Source organism: Dreissena polymorpha, chromosome 6 (assembly GCF_020536995.1).
Source record: "Dreissena polymorpha isolate Duluth1 chromosome 6, UMN_Dpol_1.0, whole genome shotgun sequence".
Classification (NCBI taxonomy): Eukaryota; Metazoa; Mollusca; class Bivalvia; order Myida; family Dreissenidae; genus Dreissena; species Dreissena polymorpha.
Genome location: NC_068360.1, coordinates 29,188,447 through 29,208,139, shown reverse-complemented (window position 1 = coordinate 29,208,139; position 19,693 = coordinate 29,188,447). Strand labels below are relative to the sequence as shown.

The 19,693-nt window shown below is 35.2% G+C and overlaps 1 protein-coding gene across 2 annotated transcripts; it reads left to right on the top strand.

The window, feature by feature from the left end:
- Nucleotides 1-3,068: 3,068 nt before the first annotated feature.
- LOC127833944 (transmembrane protein 272-like) lies at nt 3,069-6,321 on the top strand. 2 transcript variants are annotated; one of them, XM_052359468.1, is made up of 5 exons: nt 3,071-3,117; nt 3,845-3,937; nt 4,971-5,033; nt 5,425-5,647; nt 5,949-6,321. In XM_052359468.1, exons 2-5 carry the CDS (start codon nt 3,907-3,909, stop codon nt 6,154-6,156), a joined length of 525 nt encoding a protein of 174 aa, XP_052215428.1. In that variant the 5' UTR covers nt 3,071-3,117; nt 3,845-3,906; the 3' UTR covers nt 6,157-6,321. The 2 variants fall into 2 exon arrangements, with proteins under 2 accessions (XP_052215429.1, XP_052215428.1); XM_052359469.1 differs by lacking the exon at nt 3,845-3,937 and having other exon boundaries at nt 3,069-3,117.
- Nucleotides 6,322-19,693: the final 13,372 nt, after the last annotated feature.

Sequence of the window (19,693 nt, the reverse complement as noted above, 5' to 3'; positions counted from 1 at the left end):
TTACGTTTTAATGTCAACATACGTCAATACAAAAACTAGCATAAGCCATACTGAATTGTATTAATTTAAAAGATTTCCTTAGGTCGTGACTAATGAGCTCGTGAATACGGGGACTTTTTGTATTTTGTTTTATTGACTGAAGGATTGTTTTTATCGATCACAATGTGATATATATGGGTAAGAATACGGTTGTTCTGGCAAATTCATTTGGAGTTTGAACAACGTTAAAACGGGTGATGTCCTGATTCAGCATCGAAGTCACGATATGGTATACGATTAAACAAACGTAAAGTGTTTGTATGTTTTGTACATGTATAAATCAATGTATTTGATTGAATAATGTGCAGATTTGATAAATAATATCTTATTATTCATTGTATTTATTTACAAAATAATATGCAGTTATTCAAGTTCATTGGTGATGTAGTTTTCTTCGATATGCTAATACTCTGTCATATTGTGTTTGTAATAAACATTACTTGTTGAAAAACCTGGGCTTCTTTCGCTTTTCGAATTTAGCTATTTATATCCATTTTCGGAAACAGCTTCTCTCCAAATCATTACTGAACCCGACTTTGTTGTATTTAAAATCGTATGACATAGTTGTTTATTTCGTACAATAATTGTGAAGCATTACCATCTTAAGTAACTTGATTTTAGTACATACTAGTAATAAATATAAGGGCCGTGCACTGGGAACAAGGATTTAATGCATCTGCGTAAAGTGTCTTCCCAGATTAGCCTGTGCAGTCCGCACAGGCTAATCAGGGACGACACTTTCAGCTTCTATGATTGTACGTTTAAAGAAAGTCTCTTCTTAGCAAAAATCCAGAGCTCGTGGAAAGGGTCGTGCCTGATTTGCCTGTGTGGACTGCACAGGCTAGTCTGGGACGAAACTTAACGTACATGCATTAAAGACCATGTTCACAGAGCGAGGCTGCTATACCTTTTTAAACTACATAAGTCAGTCGTAACTCCTGATGCTCATACGACAATGCCTAATCAAGCAATCCGAATGTCCAGTAAATACACGTAACTTCCCTATAGTTATGCAAATGTATTGAAGGACCGTCTTTAAGTCTCTTATAACTTACTTTAGAGTGGCCACGTGCGACTAATATATATATATATATATATATATATATATATATATATATATATATATATATATATATATATATATATATATATATATATATATATATATATATATATATTAGTCGCGTTCTGAGAAAATTGGGCATAATGCATGTGCGTAAAGTGTCGTCCCAGATCAGCCTGTGCAGTCCGCACAAGCTAATCAGGGACGACACTTTCCACCAAAATTGGATTTTTGCTAAGAAGAGACTTCATTTACACGAACAATGTCGTAAAAGCGGAAAGTGTCGTCCCTGATTAGCCTGTGCGGACTGCACAGGCTCATCAGAGACGACACTTTACGCACATGCATTATGCCCAGTTTTCTCAGAACGCGGCTCATATGTTAAGTACGATATGCATATGCAGATGAAAGAGACCTAATTGAATACATTCTAAACACAATATGAATACATGCAATCGTATCTTAAACTACTGAACACTGCGAATGATTGTGTTATTCCACGATATTTCATGTGCAGGTGCTAATATTCAATATATATTAGATTAAAACAAGCTAAGCCATTTTATTTTTTCTTTATCATACAGGATAATTATACGATATGTCATGGTAATCGATATTGAAAATCGCACCAAATAATGACGTTTACAGAGATCATTGAAACAATTATTGATAGCTTTTCGCAGCAAATATAATTTACTAAACAGTTCATGAACAAAAAAGTATGAACACTTAAAGCCATGATAAATATTGGAACTGTCGTGAAAATTTCTGTTGAGTCCAGTCCATTAAGAAAACGCCGTGTCGTATTGTTTTATTACTGGCTTATTTAACGTTCTTGTTACCCCGGGCCCTGCTCGCTATCACGTACACTACCAAGGTGAGCACAATATGTTTAATAATTTCTCTTTAAAAACTTTTTTCAAAAATAAAGCTTTTAGTATTGCATATTGATTAAAAAATCATCATCATCATCATCACCATCAGTATCATCATCATCATCATCATCATCATCATCATCATCATCATCATCATCATCATCATCATCATCATCATCATCATCATCATCATCATCATCATCATCATCATCATCATCATCATCATCATCATCATCATCATCATCATCATCATCATCATCATCATCATCATCATCAATCATCGTCATCATCATCGTCATCAACATCAGTATCATCATCAGCATCATCATCATCGTCATCATCATCGTCATCATCATCATCAGCTTCAGTATCATCATCCTCATCATCCTCATCACCATCATCATATTCTTAATTATCCTCATAATCATCATTATCGCTGTCATAATCAGGACCACCATCATCATCTGATTTTGCTGCTTCTTCGTCATTATCATAATCATCATCACCACCACAACCATGATTATATATATATATATATATATATATATATATATATCCATCATAGGTATTTAAACTTTGACTCAGATGTGTCTTATACGATAACTTGCAAAGACGTATGGAGATAATTATCTGTGATTGACAATCCACATTAAAGCGGTAAATAAGTCGTGCATAGTACAACAAGATAGTTAAAAGAAAATTTGAGAAACATATCTAACGTGCTTTAGACGTGATTGGAAACAAAAACGTTTTTGAAACCTTACATTTACTCGACAGTACAGAGAGAGCTTGTAAGAGTTATTGGTAGGATAGGCACATTTTATAGCTTTGTGGAGATAATATATATCAATATCATGTCGAGTAACAGACGTAAAAACGGATTGAAAGACGGACACACAGATAGGCAGATGGACGGACAGACGAAGGTTCCATGGAAATATGACAAACTGCTACGATCGAAAATACACCTAATTGACTTTAAAGCTGAAGTACTTATGAAATACTCCAATCTTGATAAAGCAATTACCGGAAGAAACACTCTTAATAAAAAAACACACACACGTAAGCGGATGTTGACATACATCTATTTAAACTCGTTTAACGCATGGCATTGAAAGCTGGATTTGTTTTGTACCATTGGTATAAGTTTTATTGTTTAAAACTAATATTTGTATATTATAACGTTATTTGATGCATCGTTGTTGTTGTTGTTGTTGTTGTTTTCGTCAAATAAAAACTGGATTGGATTTCGGAAGCTTTGGAAAACACAACAAGAGCGTTGGCCCGAATAGAACAACCACCCATCATTACGATAAATAGCTATGTATTTTCATCCATATCGCGACCATTATTTCGATTTAAGAATAATATTACATACTAGTATTTGTTTGCAATTAAGAACCATAATGACTAACTTGCTCTCAGAATAAGATCATTGTTTACTTCACGTCATTAGACAGTTTAAATATGTTATTTTTCTATATAAAATAGCGAGTATCTTGTTAAAATTAGTGTATAAACACGAAATTTTAATAATACGAATGTTTATTAATTAATAATGATTTCTGTGTGTGTGTAAAACTATATCGCGTTTATTCTAAAATACACATGCAAATCTATTAACGATATGTCTATCCTTACAAAAATAAGTTATGAACTTCTATTTTGAAAGAATAAACACAGCAAAACGACATATTAAACATACGTTGATGTTATCGCAGGGCCATCTGCCGGTTGCCTTTAAACAAAACCTCCACCTTTTAGTTTGTCTAACGCTGTTTGTCAAAGGATTTAAAGCAAATGTATTATATTATTCAACTATGAACAACTGTTCAACTGAGAATCAAACAATCGCACGCTTATTCAGGTAGCAGAGTAAACGGTTCATACGCAGATTTCTCCAATCAGCTGCAGACGACACGGTCGGCCATGGATCGGCAAATCAGAGAAAACAAATTATGTGAGGATTGGGGAATGGCGGGATTGTTAGTATTGACGTTGCTATTATATTTGAGGAGTCACATTATTGCATGCTTATCTCGGTACCTTCGCCTTTATGAATCAAGTCTGAAGTGTGGATTCTGCCAGTTACACAAAATAGTTCAGATTCCGCCGATTACGTTAATTATTTAGACGTATTTAGCCTCTGATCACCAAGCTGAGTAAGGCAAAATTAACGCAATTCTTTAAATTCATTAAATCTCTTATCTCTATGGCTAAGTCGTGTTTTTGTCCTTTTAAATTATAATTCCGTAATCAAGTGCGTAGTGCTTAACGTTTAATATTGTATCATAGTGTAAGCAGAATATAGTGAACATGATATGATCTGAAATGTTCACTCAAGTTCAACTTAAGCTAGACTTTCCCTAAAGAAGGTTTGTGAAAAACGGCACAGGATGACACTTGCATATATGTTGTATGGAACTCACTATGAAGAAGTCTCTTATAATACGAATCTGCTGCTTAGTTGGAATATAACGTTCTGGATCTGTCTATGCAACAGACGTTCCACGACGCCACTTGAAACACAAGAGGCATTAAAAAAACACCATTTTTAACTGGTAGATAATAGATTATACATTTTATTACATATCGTTACTATAAATAGTACCAAAAATAACGTCGCGAGCGGGCAGATATTCGTATCTGGCGGGCCAATATAAATTATATTTTTTATAATCGCTGAACCGGGCCGATTATGTCATAACGGAAAAGAATGGAATCGCGCGGTTTATACTGAACAAAATGGCGTCCACATTCAGTCTTAGCAAACGGTGATCAATAAAATTAAACAACAACTCAACGAAAGAATCGAACATAGTTTAATATAATGACACAACGCACACAGTTTGGATAATACAAATATCGATTGAAACTGAAACTCTTCGGTTTTAATCCGACTGTAAGCAATTACTTTCAATTTCTTACTTTAAGAAAATATGTTTTGCATTTATAAATCATTAAACTAGGGTGCGACTCATTGTACATTGCAGTTCTTTGCTGCTTCGTCACCGTTCTAGCGTTCGACCTAGTGGGACTCGCCAAGATCGTCATGGGTACGTAGTAACAACAATTCTGTTCAAAATAATGTGGCGTTCACTCAGTTCAATTAAGTTGACTATAGGGTCTCAACAAACACTCAGATATCTAATTACCCCTCGAAACCGGATTCTCCTCGTAACAAAACCTTTATCATTGTCCCGTCGATATCCGGTTTTGAGTTTTTTGTACGGTGTATAAAATATTTATGTGACGCTTGTTGACGTCGTGTGTATTTATAATGGCAAAATCGACACTGTTTGTTTGCTACAATTATATATTTAAATATACACTTGATTCTTAATGCTTTATGTAACTTTCATAATATGTTGTTTAACAGATTATAATTTTACCTAACTATTCTTGGATAACTTTTTTTCTTTAAAATTCACATGCTGGACGTTTCAGGCGCTATCTACCTGCACCACTGCGACATCGAGAAGATGATACCGATCTACCTGATCGTGAGCGGCGTGGTGCCGCTGTTGTTCGGCAGCCTCATAGTCAACAGCTCACGTCGCCGTGACGAGGACGAAAACGTGGTGTCCGGTTCGCTCGATAGGCTATGTTGTGCGATTCAGTGGGGCATGATGGCCTTCCTTATCCATACCATCTGGCTCATTTGTGGCACGTATCTTTGGCATTCAAACCTCGGCGCAGTGGTTTGTCTGGTTCTGAGCATAGTTGATCAAAATCATCGCCGGCTTTTCAAACCAGCTTTTATTGTGATCGATTTCATTATATGTTCTAACCGGTTACTCTCCGACCGTCGTGCTTGTCTTTCCGTAAGTTCTTCAGACCGTCAGTTCGTACGCCCGAAAAACTGGATACTGCGATTTCTCAATTAAAAAGTAAAGTTATTCAGAATCTAATGATGAAATGATCAAATTTTGCTACCGTTCCAATATTTACTATTCTTAATTTTCAGGCAGCATATGGGTGTATTCTAACTATTGGACGCTGACTTCAAATCACGTGACCTGCTCGCAAAATGTTATACGCAACTGTGTTCAGGGCACGTGCAACATGACGTTCCTGAAATTCGCCTTCTCCATGGTAACCATAGACTGGATATGTTTGGCGATCGTGGTGATCTCTCTGATGATCTGCTGGAGAGCCCTGAAGCCCCGAAGAAATTAGCAATAACCATCATATTAAATATTGTTCAAATATTGAATACCTATCACACTAAGAATATGAGTTCATGATGGAAATTCTCTTTACACAACTTTTGAGTTTTGACACCATATACAATTCAAAATATACAATAAGATAAGTGATGAAAATAAATAAAAAATAAATCAGCGAGCAGTAGTTTTTTCTCACGAGTCAGGAAGTCATAAAGACAGCACTGTTTACCCTTACTTTGTTGTTGATGCATTACTTGTTACCCTAGTCGTTCACATGGTGTCAACCAGTCTCTTACCTTAACATCGGTATAGAACACTCATGGGCTTTTTTTGGCGTAGCTGTTTTACCCAGTTTTTCAACTTACAGGACCTTTTAATAACGCCAGCAGGCACGTATGAATACATATGAATATTTTATAGGCCGATTCGAGAAAAATGCCCACAAATAACACATTCATTGTCGCGCCATGCGAAAATGGGTCTTATGCAGTATGCGCCCATCAAAGCTATAGCCCACCCAGTCTGCGCTTCTCTCAGCCTGGTCAGGAGATACATAATGAGACCATAAAACCTTGAGTGATTTTATAGCGGAAAGCATCGCCTTTGACCAGACTACGCAAATACACAGGTTGGACTTGAGCTACACTGGCCGAAACGCCATAAGACTCATTTTCGCATGACGCGGGTATGGATGTGTGATTTGAGTGTTTCAAAAGAAAACTGCGTGTTAAATATTAACATACGATATATTTCGATGGTGAAGATATAAACTCATAATAAGCCATGTGAGGACACATATCATGTTAACTCCCGTAGTATAATTTGTATTTACTTACACTAATGTGTGGTTTGACTATAATAGCACACATTTCTTGCGGTGAATATGCGACTAACAAGTAAACACACACACACACACGCACGCACGCACGCACGCACGCACGCACGCACGCACACACACACACACACACACACACACACACACACACACAATATTTTAACTTTCGTTTTCAATTTAATTATTCAGAATCTTAAATTTTAAACTTTATTTCAAAATCAGCATTTTCGCAAATCATGTTCAATGTTTTATAAATTTAGAACTGGGAATATAAACAAGCTTAACCTTATACTATTGCGTTTTTATTACCCGTGAAATTGACCAGTCGCCAAATTATCGATCGCTCCGCCCACATAGTCACTTGGTCTAGTGATTAGAAAACTCCGACAAGCAGATCGCAATTATAGCGGATTACGTGGGGGAAATTCTATATTTGTAATGATGTATTATGCTTTTTCAATAATATAAATTATTAAAGCCGCACACTAAACTAAACTGCTTTGTAAAACGTTAATACAATCATAAATACTTTAGAGAGAAATGGCGTAATCAAAATAAATGAGTTAACGGCAGACTGACTATCAGAAACGTTTCTTATACATATTATATAGGAGTTGATGAAAAATCTGTTGTAAAAATGAGCATTTATTTCATATTGATTTTGAACTTGTATTCAACCGTCTGACAGTGAACCCGGTGGCTATTCATATATAATTTTGAAAATATTTTTATTAAATGCAAATGACATATCCATATCATGATGGGTTTTTACTTCATTAAAAATGTTAAGATCTTTGTTTTATTGTGTTATTTTTAAAAAGACACCGATTTTTTTTATTTAGATATAAATTTAATTTTGATTGTAACCATAATTTAATACAGGCCTAATTTCGTGGTTTCATTAACAGATAGTCTAATATGAATTTTATTTCATTTATGTTTAATGCGAACCTGTTACATTTCGCTATCAAAAAATGAAATGTTGGTATTACGGTGCTGTTCACGAACATTCGAATTGAATACATTTAGCCTATTATGCATTTGCTTATTTATAACAAGATGGCCCTTATATGTTAATTGCAATTTTCACATTTCTCCCCGTATCAATATATGTTGTATTAGAAATGCTGTTGTTGTATTATAAGCCGTACATTTTACACTTGAAGTCGCTTTAAGCTGGCTAAGCCGCGTTGAAATCACCTTTTTGTTGTTTTTACTTAAGTTAAAACAATATTTAAGTTAACAATTTATAATGATTTCCCTTGTTTATGATCCACAGAAAATAAATATATAATTGGAAATCATTTAAGTAATTAAATAGTTTTCTTTTCTTGTGTACAGTACCTAACAATGCCTTCATGTTCCTTCATTCTGAGATCCACGCAACATACTGTTATTTATTAATCATCGACAATTACGCTGAGATTAATAAGCACGGGTGGCAATTATTATGTTGCCCAAACTGCTTAATAATATTGTGCATCAAACGGTATAACACGTTTTATAGAACACACACCTGGTGTGGTTAAACTATGTATTGTGTTTGTTTTCTCATTACTCGTTTATATGTTCAAGAAATAAAGATAAAATAATAACCTTTTATAAACTTTTATAAAGTATGTATAGCACCTACAATTTTGAATTATGATCGAACAGTAATGGTCATGCATTTGATATAAAATCTGTGAAAACTCTTAAAAATTACGTCCATTCCATATGTACAACATGCTTTGTTTGTCGGACAAAATGGCGGCCAGATAAGCGTTGCTGAGGGGTTTGTGAATAATCGATATCTGATTGGCTGATCGAAAAATGTGGGCGGAGCGATCGATACTTTGGCGACTGGTCAATACTAGTACTTGAGATATCGCCGCTACCTGTTGAGAACAAAAGAACGTTTACCAGACACATCAAATTTAACCCCGCTGTAGTAGCAAGCACTATCAATGAGGTTACGCAACAGACGCGTGATAGTGTATTGGCTTTTCTATCGCGTACCATTTGGGTCAAAAGTCAACAAGACCTACTAGGTTAAAAGAAAATGTACGTCGACGTACAATATGTACGTCGACGTACAAAAATTGTACGTCGACGTACAAAATTGTACGTCGACGTACAATTTTATCGACCCTTGAGTGTTAGCCAATCAGAAGACGCCTTACATCTGTTGCTTTGATCCGCATATTAAACATTCACCGTGGAATTGTAAAAAATGGCGGCCTCCATACAATCATTCGGTTCTGGAAAAAAACACCTGTTTGACAACAATTATTGTCCAAAAAACTAATGTCAGTCAAAGAGAACATGAGGAATTATTCTTTATATCGGTTTCCTTTACTTATCAGTAATGTCATAGTGGTTTTCAATTGAAATAATGCTCTATTTTACGAAATTCCCCTTCGTCCAAAATTTCCCTATCCGAAATCGTTTACTCGAGTACTGTAAAACCAGATGTTTCATCCTTTTGTGTTTTTATTTATTTATTTTAATCGAAATTGATAAGACACCACCCGATAGCTTGTACGGTATGGGATGGGTCGCTTTCCCCGTGCGGACTTGCTCACACGACCGGAGGACGCCGACTTTCGGTGAATAGCTAGTTGCAATAATCCAACTCCCAGCTATATTGACCCTCCGGGTCGCTGAGCTGTATGAATGTACTCATAAAATCTCAGAGCATACAAGAAGAACTAGGTGAATAGCATACTATGACGTCGGACGAAAATGGCAGATGACCAAAACATGATATTGGAGGCAGGATAAAACTGTTCTTGATGTATTATAACTAGGTAGGTTTATGTTGTTTTATTTGTTACTTCTTTGTACAAGCAACAATAGCTAAATATATTTGGTAGTCAAAGGTTGTAAAGCTTAAAACATTATAGGAATCTACATCAACCCTGCTTGGCTACATGCATTTTAAAGTTAGACATGAAGGCTGACAGTAATGAATATCAGCTTATAAAATGGGTCTGCCTTTCACGTCAATCTAGTTAGACTAATCTAAAAGTAGCATTCATTTCGATTTGTCGCCGGGTGGTGAAAAATGTGTGGCCAGTCCGGGACTCGAACCTGGGACACTTACTTACAGGGCGAATGCTCTCCCGACTGAGTTTACCGGGCCGCCACACATCTTTTAACCAATCCCGCATAAGTTCGGTAGAGTGACAGATTTAAGCATTCTAAAGGCTGTTTTGTCCACTCTAGTACATGTTCTGTATTTCTCTGCGTATTTACTCTGTAAAGACTCGCTAGTATTTTAATGATTGTGAAAGTTGGGTGGTTTGTTTTAGAGAAGTTATTATTTTTGTGATGCTTCAACCAATTCGTCAATGAGTTTTGACAAGTATGAGTATCAGCTAGATTTAATTGACAGTTATATATAATTGTGACAGCTATATTTAACTGCTAAATGAAAATCTTACTTTTGTTTTCAAACACAAGAAATTGCAACAAATTAAGACCACAAAATTGATGAAAGGATGCCCCCCTCCCCTTTTGTTTTCACTGTCGTCAAAGGGCATGTAGCTCTAACTGACGCAAGTGCCCGGATGTTGCGATATTAAGAATAGAAAAAAATCCTTTTTTGCTAATATTAAAAGGCTTCGGGACTGGGATTGTTTCATATTTCCACCGAAATTCAAACCAAAAGCCCATGCATTAGCATGCAATTTAATACAATCGTGTGCAAGCTGAAAACAATAATTGATTTGTTTGTTTTCACTAATTACGGATTAAATTGTTTATCAGAACTTATTCAAATGATCGCGTCAATCACTTTTTGGTGTTACCGCACTTCTGTAATAGACATTCACAGTTTGTTTTACATTATTTCAATAGGGCGGTAAAGACTTGACACCTTTATGGCATGTTTAATCCGATTATTGATAATTGCGGGAGCTGAATGTGTGACATCAACCTGTTTGCGGCTTTCTTCAAAGGTAAAACATGCTCAATAATTAATGTCGGTCCGGTCTCCCAATTAAAAGATTCCATCCTAATAAACTGCAAATTTACTTATTTACTGCAAATTAAAGCAGATGCATGTTGACATGCTCTGCTCAAAATGCAAAGTGTTTCTGTCAAATGTATAAAATACAACATAGACTGTTGAATATTACCATAACCATTGCATCAAATATGGAGTTCGTTTGAAGTCCGAGAGGCGTTGCAAAGCTTTGTTACAAAGGTTTTTCATTCACCAAGAAAAAGGAAACCAATTCGACTAGTCGTAAGATATTTATTCACGCTATGTATCAAAGATTCAAATATTTCAAATGCATTTTACAATAGATTTAAATAACTCTCATCAGCCATCAGCTTGTAATTCACAATTTTTACGCTTTGTCACATGAATCAGGTAATTTTAATTAATTTTTACTTTGAGTTTGTATTTACACCACAATTTGTTTGCAAAACAAGCAGGAATAATTAAAAATACAGGGAAATGTCATTTTGAATTGAAAACACTTGAGCACATGGTAGGTTACTTTAAATAGAAATAAAGTCATACATGTATGACTGTGGAATCTCATGAGATTTTCATTTAAGCAATGTCTGTCGTATCGCTGTTTTTTTTCGATATATATAACTGTCAACTTTTCGGGAATTTCTGGTTACAGAACTGCCTGGAACAGACGATAGTCCCAAAGGGGGCACTTATCCGCCCTTTGAATTATTGTGAGGGGGCAGATATCCACATACTTAATTCCAACAGGGGGGGCACTTATCCGTCCCCTTAAAATTAGGGGGCACTTCTCCGGGGAGCACTTCTCCGAGGGGGGGGGGCCCTCTCCGTATACGAAAAGTTGGCATTACTTCATCAGATATGTGGACTTAATTTTTTGCAGTTTCTTATGTTTCAATTAAAAAGTAAGAATTTCGTGCATTCATGCATCATTAAGCAGTTAAATATAGCTGCCACAGAGATCCAGAGGGGTAAGGGCCATGACCCTTTGGAATTGGACAAATATGTTATTTTAAATGTATACCAGGAGATAAAAGTTGCGTAGAGGAACTTGGCACCAAAGAAGGATTCTGAAAGTCAAAAGCGGTTATATAAGATACCCAAAAGGGGTCAATACACAGGGAGCCAAATCAAAATTCCAAGTTTTTAAACAGATGTCTAGTTAATTATATAGATGGTCCAGATGAAATTGTGTAAAGAGGTTCTGATTAAATATTGAAGAGGGCCTAATCAAATATTGCAGAAGGGGGTCCGAGCAATAAGTCACAAGTTAAGTTTTGTATTTAAACAGGAGAATCATGCGGCAATTCCACATCCTCCCTTGTGTATAGGGGGAGAGGGGGGTCTTATTATTCAGGGGAAGGCGATATGTGGTAATAATTCCACATGTCTGAATGGAATTCATTCATATATCAAAATGTTTATCTTTATGATCTCAAGGTCAAGTTTGAATCTGGGTCATATGGGGTCAGAAACTAGGTCTATGATAGAAAAGGCTTGTACCCACTCACATACCCACTCACATTTCTATGCCAAAACACTCATTGCTGTGGCATTGCATTTTACAAATGCATTTTTTTTAATAAAGCACTCAGTCATTACATTTTCGCTTTTACATTGTCTGAAAAATATGAAATTTGACTAACAGACCGTGACCAATATTTATTTTTTTTAAATAGTTTAGTTGCATGTACATATGAACACTCAGCTTTCTAGCAGAAAGTTTTTTTTTTTTTTTTTTCTGTCTGTGGATATTCCAGTGACACGGGAGGACCCATGTCATTTTTACCTGGCTCCTAAATTTCGTGGCTCAACCATGGTGTCTTAAGCTGTGGCAAGAGGCAAGCTCCCTTAAAGGGATCTTTTCACGCTTTGGTAAATTGACAAAATTGAAAAAAGTTGTTTCAGATTTGCAAATTTTCGTTTTAGTTATGATATTTGTGAGGAAACAGTAATACTGAACATTTACCATGGTCTAATATAGCCATAATATGCATCTTTTGACGATTTTAAAACCTCAAAATTATAAAGCGTTGCAACGCGAAACGATTGAATAATTCGGAGAGTTCTGTTTTTGTCGTTAAATTTTGTGAAACTACGAAGATTGCTTATATAAGGTATAAAATACGTTCAGTTTGTGTACTCGGCGGAATAGCTCAGTAGGCTAAAGCGTTTTTACTTCAGGACTCTGGCAGGACTCCAGGGGTCACTGGTTCGAAACCTGCTCCGGGCAATGTTCTTTTCCTTTTTTTGATTTTATTCTTGATTTTTTACTGAAGCTTTTACGATACAATGTTTATATTTATCAATATAAAGCATTTAATGAATAAGTTAAAAAATGCCAAAATCTGTGAAAAGGCCCCTTTAAATGGCATTTGACACCTCTGGTCCCTGTTTGCCTGTTTCACACCTATGGCCCCTGTCTGCCTGTTTCACACCTCTTGGCCCGGCCTACCAGTCAGTACACTGTCCCTGCCCATGTCTGTTCAATAACAATAGTGTCAGCAGTTTCACACCTACCAATACACAAGTTTGTATTTATACTAAGTCCTTATTTTAAATAAAATAATGGCTAAAATAAAGATAAAATTGTAATAACTGCTGTAACCAATATTGCTGTTAATGGGAACATCCTTATAGTGTAAGGAAACACACCTTTCCATATGGAGAGGAAATACAGGTTCAAATCCTGGTGGGGATCCCATATAAGCAGCAACTCACATAATGCAGATATAAATTATACAAACATGACTTTGTGTTGTCATAATGTATGTTACTTAATATTCATATTAAAAAATACAGTTTGGAAAATTTTCTCTATCACACACATACATACACAGTAATTGCATGTTGTTTTACTTTATATCGTGTATCATTAGTATTGGGCACCATCATTAGCTTCACACCATATAAGATGTCAAAAACAAAGGCCCGTAACTCTGTCCTGGCAATTTATCATAATTATAACCCCTTTTTACTTTAAAAAGAAAAGGGTTTGTTTTCAGCAAGTTTGCATCTTTGTTTCTACTACAGAATCAAATAAAACATACTTTTTTAACCAGGTTTTCCGAAGGAAAAAACTGGTTATTAGATTGGCGAATGCGGGCGGGCTGGCGGGCTGGCTGGCTGGCGGGCTGGCTGGCTGGCTGGCGGGCTGGCGGGCTGGCGGAATAAGCTTGTCCGGGCCATAACTATGTCGTTCATTGTCAGATTTTAAAATCATTTGGCACATTTGTTCACCATCATTGGACGGTGTGTCGCGCGAAATAATTACGTCGATATCTCCAAGGTCAAGGTCACACTTTGAGTTCAAAGGTCAAAAATGGCCATAAATGAGCTTGTCCGAGCCATAACTATGTCGTTCATCGTCAGATTTTAAAATCATTTGGCACATTTGTTCAGCATCATTGGACGGTGTGTCGCGCGAAATAATTACGTCGATATCTCCAAGGTCAAGGTCACACTTTGAGTTCAAAGGTCAAAAATGGCCATAAATGAGCTTGTCCTGGCCATAACTATGTCATTCATTGTGAGATTTTAAAATCATTTGGCACATTTGTTCACCATCATGGGACGGTGTGTCCCACGAAAGAATCACGTCAATATCTCCAATGTCAAGGTCGCCACGACTAAAAATAGATTAAAAAAAAAAAAAAAAATTACAAAGGGGGTTAATTTTTTTTGGTCATTTCAAAAGTTCAGTTTGAGTTTCTCCCTTTATCAGATTTTTTTTTCACAATGAAAACCTGGTTTTGTGACAATTTTGTCCCTTGTCTTACTTTATTTCCAAGTCAGGATATACGCCGTATATCTTTTTTAAAGATATTTCTTGTTTAGTTGTATCATCCAATGCACACGGTATTGTATTTGTATGATGGTTCAAGATCATCTTGAGAGGCGAATTTCTCATCGCAAATGGATTATAGTTATATTAAAGACAAGGCAATCGCGTGAAATATATATATTGCCGGTAGAAACATTTATATACATATATGTTATAAAAGATGCATGCAGTTAAACGCTTTACCAGCGAGTACCCCAATTACTAGAACTATTCGATATACATGCATAGCTCTACAATTGCTTGATCGGCATAGATTCTGTCTGATATCTTTCCGAAATTTCATGGACCTTTTCGACAATCAAGCCGATCATCGCGACTGGGTCTAGTATTTATTGAAGGCTAGTGACCAATTGCCTATACTATAAAGGACAATACATACAACACGAAGTCAAACATTCAAAACAAGACTATTGCCAAGCAATGATGTCCCCTACCGGCTCCACCATTGTCAGATTTTTTTGATTTTTTTTAAGTATTTGTTGCCATAGCAACCAGAATTCTTGACGTATGAACAAAATGAAATGACGTGCATAATATCTATATTGCCATCTATCCATGTTTAAAGTTTCATGAACAAATATGAAGAACTTTTAAAGTTATCGCAGGATCCAGAAAAGTGTGACTGAAGGACAGACACACAGAGCGCAAACCATAAGTCCCCTCCGGTGAAACCGGTAGGGGACAAATTATGACATCTTTAAATTGATAGTTTCAAAGCCATCAAAGCGGTGATTTCAGATTAAATATTATGGTATGGGATTGGAAAAAGAACGACACTGGTACATGTCGCCATATTCTCAATATTCATTTTTGTTTCAGTGGCAGCAGTTTTAACCGGCTAAAATACATGTCAAGCCTCACACCTCGCCCAGAATAAATCACAAAACATAAATCACATTCAACTAAAAAACAAACATTGACATCAATAAATTGGTAACTCAAATTAAAAAGCAATTCAAGAGAATATAGATATATCCTATTGCATTTTAAATACTCAAGGGTATAATATTGCTATCACAGCAACAGAATTACAACTTTCAGAGGTGGGATAAATTAAAGTGCCTCGCTCTGTAAAAAGATGGTTTTATGAATGTGCTTAAAGTTCAGATCACACAAATGTTATCATTACTTAAATTAAACATTTAAAATTTTCAAAATTGTAAGTATTGACAATGTTAAATGATTATTAAAGTTCAAGTTAGTGGCTTATCAAATAACTATTTGTTTTATGACTAACATTTGTTTGTCATAATCTTATTTAAATTTTATGTTTTATTATATATATCTTATTTTTATGCCCCCGAGGGTGGGCATATAACTAGTGATCGCACTGTCCATCTGAAATTCCGTCACACTTAAAGTTTGCGTTTAGGTTTCGAAAAATGTGGAAAAAGAGGGCATACATGTGTATGTCATCCTATAATGACAAGCCTTGTTTTAACGCACAATTTTATCTTTATTTTAGCCATTATTTTATTTAAAATAAGGACTTTGTCTAAATACAAACTTGTGTATTGGTAGGTGTGAAACTGCTGACACTATTGTTATTAAACAGGCAGATAGGGACCAGAGGTGTCAAATGCCATTTAAGGGAGCTTGCCTCTTGCCACAGCTTAAGACACCATGGTTGAGCCAGAAAATTTAGGAGCCAGGTAAAAATGACATGGGTCCTTTCGTGTCACTGGAATATACATGGTATTTGGGATGTTTTTAATAAAGGTTTCTTATAAGCGTATGAATTCAACTTGATTTGATTGGATTATGGTTATTTGCTTTTTTATTTAAACTCACATTATTTCTTTTTTCCCAACAGTTGTGTTTTGTGTTCGTGTTAGGAACTATAACATTATTTCTTTTTTCCCAACAGTTGTGTTTTGTGTTCGTGTGAGGAACTATACTTAACACAGATTTGAGAAACAAAATGTAAGTTGATTTCAAACTTTACATTAAAATTACAATTCTTTTATAAGCAATTCTTTATTTATATAAATTCATTTACTTCAAATATTCTGTTTATTCCAATTTACTGTGACATTGTAATGATGTTACCATTTTTAGGAAAGAACATTGAGCGTATAATATTTTTATTACGGAGTTATTATCATAAAAGTTTATGCTTAATAAGGTTATAACATAGCACATTATGTGCGTACATCATTTAATATAATTAATTATTAATTTGTATGTCAGTATTAATTGTAACTCAGTTTTATATAAGTATTTTTTGTGACTCAGTTTTGTATCAGTATTCATTATATATATAAGCATGCAGTTTTATATAAATATGCATTGGAAATTATAAGTTTAAATCATTATTTATTGAGACTCAGTTTTGAGTCATTGTGACTCACATTGAAATGATACCATTTTTGCAAAAGAACATGGACTGGATATTGATTTTATTAATACTTAATATTAATGTCTTTTTTAAGGAGTTATTTATCATACATTTAATTTAATAAGTTATTAAGTTGTATATCAGTATTAATTGTTGTTTTGCAGTTTTATATTAGAATTTTTTTGTTACTCAGTTTTGTATCAGTATTAATTGGGATGCAGTTTTATATCAGTATGAATTGCATGATACTCAGTTATATATCAATGTGCATTGGAAATAAGTTTAACCCTTTCCTGCTTGGAAGCAAAGTGAAAATGGCTATATGCAACCAGAACAGCATGCAAGTAACTCGAAGTCTGTTCTTGTTTTACACTGTTTCCTGCTCATCAGTATCTTAAGGTTGGGAATGAAGCCTAAAATTTACAATATTTGATTTTCTAAGGGAAAAAAAAAACACGCTTCCAAATTGATCTGAGTGTTTAAGGGTTTAATCATTGTCTATTGAGACATTTTTAGCTCATCTATTTTTTTTCCGGTTTAGTTTTGCGTTTAGGTACACTTTTCTCATAAAGTATCAATGCTATTGCATTCGGTATCGGGTCCGTTCGCCCTATAGTTACACATTCGCCCTGGGTTCGTTCGCCCTGGGTTCGTTCGCCCTGGGTCCGTTCGCCCTATATTATCATTTGCATATTGGGGTATAAACAGTTGATTTTTCACACATGTAAACAATTTTGTACCTAAGTTTTCATTAATTAATATAAATCGCAATAAGTGAAAATTACTGGCCTTTGTTACAAACACGCTTACAAGTTAAAGAGCGCCATCTTGATTTTTCACACATGTAACGCGCCATCTTGATTTTTCACACAAGTAACCAAGTTTGTACCCTAAGTTTTCATTAATTAATATAATAAGCAATTAGTGAACATTACTGGCCTATGTTACAAACACGCTTACAAGTTAAAGAACGTCGTATTTTATATTTCGGTAACACTTTTTTGTTTGATATTTCCCCTGCTTTGATAATAAAATTTAGGGCGAACGGACCCAGGGCGAACAGGATTTAGGGCGAAGGGGAATAAGGGCGAACTGAAATTAGGGTGAACGGACCCGGATTCATTGCATTCAAACTTGGTACACTTACTTACTATCATGAGGGGACTGGGCAGGCAAAGTTATGTAACTCTGACTGGCATTTTGACAGAATTATGTGCCCTTTTTATACTTAGAAAATTGAAATTTTGGTTAAGTTTTTGTGTTTAGGTCCACTTTTTTCCTAAAGTATCAAAGCCATTGCTTTCATACTTGCAACACTTACTAACTATCGTAAGGGGACTGTGCAGGCAAAGTTATGTAACTCTGACTGGCATTTTGACGGAATTATGGGCCCTTTATACTTGAAAATTTGGTTAAGTTTTGTGTTTTGGTCCACTTTACCCCTAAAGTATCATAGATATTGCTTTCATACTTGGAACACTTACTTACTATCATGAGGGGACTGGGCAGGCAAAGTTTGATAACTCTGGTGTGCATTTTGACACAATTATGTGCCCTTTTTTATACGTAAGAAATTGAAAATTTGGTTAAGTTTTGTGTTTAGGTCCATTTTATTCCTTAAGTATCAAAGCTATTGCATTCAAACTTGGTACACTTACTAACTATCATGAGGGTACTGGACAGGCAAAGTTTGATAACTCTGGTGTGCATTTTTACAGAATTATGTGCCCTTTTTATACTTAAAAATTGAAAATTTGGTTAAGTTTTGTGTTTAGGTCCACTTTATTCCTACAGTATCAAACGATTGCTTTCATACTTGCAACACTTACTAACTATCATTCGGGGACTGTGCAGGCAAAGTTATGTAACTCTGACTGGCATTTTGACAGAATTATGGCCCCTTTATACTTAGAAAATTTCGTTAAGTTTCGTGGTACCACTTTACTCCTGAAGTATCATAGCTATTGCTTTCAGACTTGAAACACTCACAAACTATCATAAGGGGACTGTACAGGACAAGTTGCATAACTCTTGTTGTCATTTTGACGAAATTATGGCCCTTTTTTGACTAATAACTTTAAATATATGGTTAAATTTTGTGTTTACATCCACTTTACTTCTAAAGTATCAAGGCTATTGCTTTCAAACTTCAAATACATTCATACTATCATGAGGGTACTGTACCTGGCAAGTTTAATTTTACCTTGACCTTTGAATGACCTTGACCCTAAAGGTCAAATAACAAAATTTATCTAAAATTGCCATGACTTCGTTATTTATGATCAGATTTGATTGATACTTTGACAAAACAACTCTTACCTGACATACTACAATAGACTCCACCCAAACCACATAATAATGGACCATTTATACTTAGAAAATTGAAAATTTGGTTCACTTTTGTGTTTTGGTCCACTTTACTCCTAAAGTATCATAGATATTACTTTCATATTTGGAACACTCCCGCACTATCCTAAGGGGACAGTAAAGGACAAGTTGAATAACTCTGGTTGTCATTTTGACAGAATTATTGCCCTTTTTGACTTAGTAACTTTGAATATTT